The following is a 2,616-nucleotide window of genomic DNA, read 5'->3' on the forward strand; positions in this document are numbered from 1 at the left end:
GGTCGGGAGTGCTGGACGGCTGACTTCACCCATGAGCTCTTCCGCTTCGCCCTGGAGTGTGAGTGTCTGGAGTGGGAGTCTTTGTGAGCCATGTCAAGGTGGACAACATGCTGTATTTCCCCAACTTCCTCCTCAGAGATGAGCAAACAAGCTTCTCTTCCAAAGCCGTAGGGTCTAGAGGGATGTCCTCCCTCCAACAAGTAGGGGAACAACTCAACACTGTTGATAAAACAGTGTCTTATCATCTGCTGATCAACTGGTGGCCAACCCTACTCTATGGCCACATGATGTTCAGAGTGAGCAGGGGGCCAAGCCAGATCCCCATAGCCATGGAGTTGGCCACAGGAGGGTGGAGCGGATGGGGATGAGGTCCCCCCTGGCTGGGTCTCCTAATGGGTGCTGTGCTTGCAGCTGTGTGCCACGTGCTGTATGGGGAGCGGCTGGGGCTGCTGCAGGACTTTGTGGACCCCGAGGCACAACGCTTCATCGACGCCGTGACCCTGATGTTCCACACCACCTCACCCATGCTCTACGTGCCACCCACCCTCCTCCGCCACCTCAACACCAAGACGTGGCGGGACCATGTCTGGGCCTGGGATGCCATCTTCTCCCAGGGTGAGTGCTCCTCCTGCTCACACCTCTGTGTCACCCAAGGGCCCTTGAGGACTTGGCTCCAGAGCACAGCCTCATCTCACCAGCGTGGAGACCTTCTCCTGGGTCCAACCACCCAGCACAGGGCCACCAAGGCCAGGAAGGCTTTCCATGTGGCATCTACCCAACTGGAACTTGGGTATTGGAACAGTGGGGAGCCATCCAGGAGTGATGAAGGGCAGATGATGGGCATCATGTTGAGGGGAGAAGCTCTCCCAAAGGGGCTTGTGGGCACCTGGGTCAACCTCCCCTGGGGCACCCTCACCCCCAACCTTCTGTGCCCACCCAGCCACTGTTGGGTCCCACATCAGGGACCGCAGTCCCAAGCTGCCGCAGAGGCAACTCCCATGGAAAAGCCACCAGCATGGGGCAGGGATGTCCTAAGGTGACACATCTGGTGCCTTCCTCCTCCACCATGGCCCTGGGGGAGGAAGGCCACGCCATGTCTTTGTGTCTCCTCAGCGGACAAATGCATACAAAATGTCTACCGAGACCTGCGGCTGCAACGCAAGAGCACCAAGGAGTACATGGGCATCCTCTGCAGCCTCATCATGCAGGATAAGTTGCCCCTGGATGACATCAAGGCCAGTGTCACCGAGATGATGGCAGGCGGGGTGGACACGGTGAGGACTGAGCAGGGTTGTTGGGCAAAGAGAAGGTCCTGGTGGGTGCTGAGCCTTGCTCTCCTGCCCTGCTCCAGACCTCCATGACACTGCAGTGGGCCATGTTCGAGCTGGCACGGTCCCCAGGGATCCAGGAGCAGCTGAGGGCAGAGGTCCTGGCTGCCAAGCAGGAGGCAGAAGGGGACAGGGTGAAGATGCTGAAAACCATCCGGCTGCTCAAAGCCACCATCAAGGAGACGCTCAGGTGAGGCGGAGCCCCTAAAAAACACCAAAACTCCCCCAGCCCCTTTCCTTCTCCAGTCTCTGGTGCTGCTGGGATGTCATACGTCAAGGTGGGACCTGGCCAGGCCAGGCTGTCCCCAAAATCAGTTGTGTGGGATCTGTCCCTCCCAGGCTGCACCCCGTGGCAGTGACCCTGCAGAGGTACACCACCCAAGAGGTCATCCTCCAGGACTACCGCATCCCTCCCAAGGTGAGGACAGCCACCGGGTCCCTGCTCACCCTGATCCACTTCACATGAGAGACCTGGAGCATGGATGGGTGACATGGAAGGAGCAGCCACAGGGCTCATTCAGGGCTGGATCCCAGCTCTGCACCCCATTCCTGCACCCCAAGTGACAATGAAGCCCCACGTGGAGCCTGGACCCATGGGTCTGATCCTTCCCCGCAGACACTGGTGCAGGTTGGTCTGTACGCCATGGGCCGGGATGCTGAGGTCTTCCCCAAGCCGGAACAGTTCAGCCCCCAGCGCTGGCTGGCAGCTGGTCCCAAGCCTTTCAAGGGGCTGGGATTCGGTTTTGGACCTCGCCAGTGCCTGGGCCGCCGGATCGCAGAGCTGGAGATGCAGCTCTTCCTCATGCATGTGAGCAACCCGCTGCTGGGGACACCGGGGACTTGGCGCTGGAAGGGACAGGGGAGGTGGCACGTGGGTCTTGGTACCTCCAGCGTTTTCCACCTGCTCTTTTCTCCTCCATCTCAGATCCTGGAGAACTTCAAGATTGAAACCATGAGAGCGGTGGATGTTGGGACCAAGTTTGATCTCATCCTGATCCCAGATAAACCCATCTACCTGACCTTACGGCTGCTCGAGTCCCAGGCATGAGGCCCCCTATCCTGGGGGACACACAGCCAGATCCCCGACAGCTTCGGGTTCCATACAGCCAGACTCCAACCCGGGGAGGTGATTTGGGGGATGGCTGGGGCACTTCCAGGGTCACAGCCTTGCCTTGGCCCATCCCTGCCTTTGCTCAAGGCTGCGCTTACGCCACAGAGGAGATAAACTGGAGCAACCCCAGCCCTGCCCTCACCCCAAGGCAGCGCAGGGCGGGTGGGTGGGTGCTGC

At 59.9% G+C, this 2,616-nt stretch overlaps 1 protein-coding gene across 1 annotated transcript in view; it reads left to right on the forward strand.

Annotated features, from left to right (window-relative positions):
• CYP11A1 (cytochrome P450 family 11 subfamily A member 1) overlaps positions 1-2,376 on the forward strand; it is a 3,775-nt gene extending 1,399 nt beyond the window's left edge. The window contains exons 3-9 of the mRNA XM_010171548.1: positions 1-58; positions 412-615; positions 1,114-1,274; positions 1,352-1,518; positions 1,668-1,746; positions 1,945-2,136; positions 2,254-2,376. The exon at positions 1-58 is cut by the window's left edge and continues 145 nt beyond it. Coding sequence (XP_010169850.1) covers positions 1-58; positions 412-615; positions 1,114-1,274; positions 1,352-1,518; positions 1,668-1,746; positions 1,945-2,136; positions 2,254-2,376 — 984 coding nt within the window. The remainder of the gene's footprint in view (positions 59-411; positions 616-1,113; positions 1,275-1,351; positions 1,519-1,667; positions 1,747-1,944; positions 2,137-2,253) is intronic.
• Positions 2,377-2,616: the final 240 nt, after the last annotated feature.

The sequence above is a fragment of the Antrostomus carolinensis genome, unplaced genomic scaffold (assembly GCF_000700745.2).
Source record: "Antrostomus carolinensis isolate BGI_N321 unplaced genomic scaffold, ASM70074v2 scaffold2227, whole genome shotgun sequence".
NCBI classification, from domain to species: domain Eukaryota; kingdom Metazoa; phylum Chordata; class Aves; order Caprimulgiformes; family Caprimulgidae; genus Antrostomus; species Antrostomus carolinensis.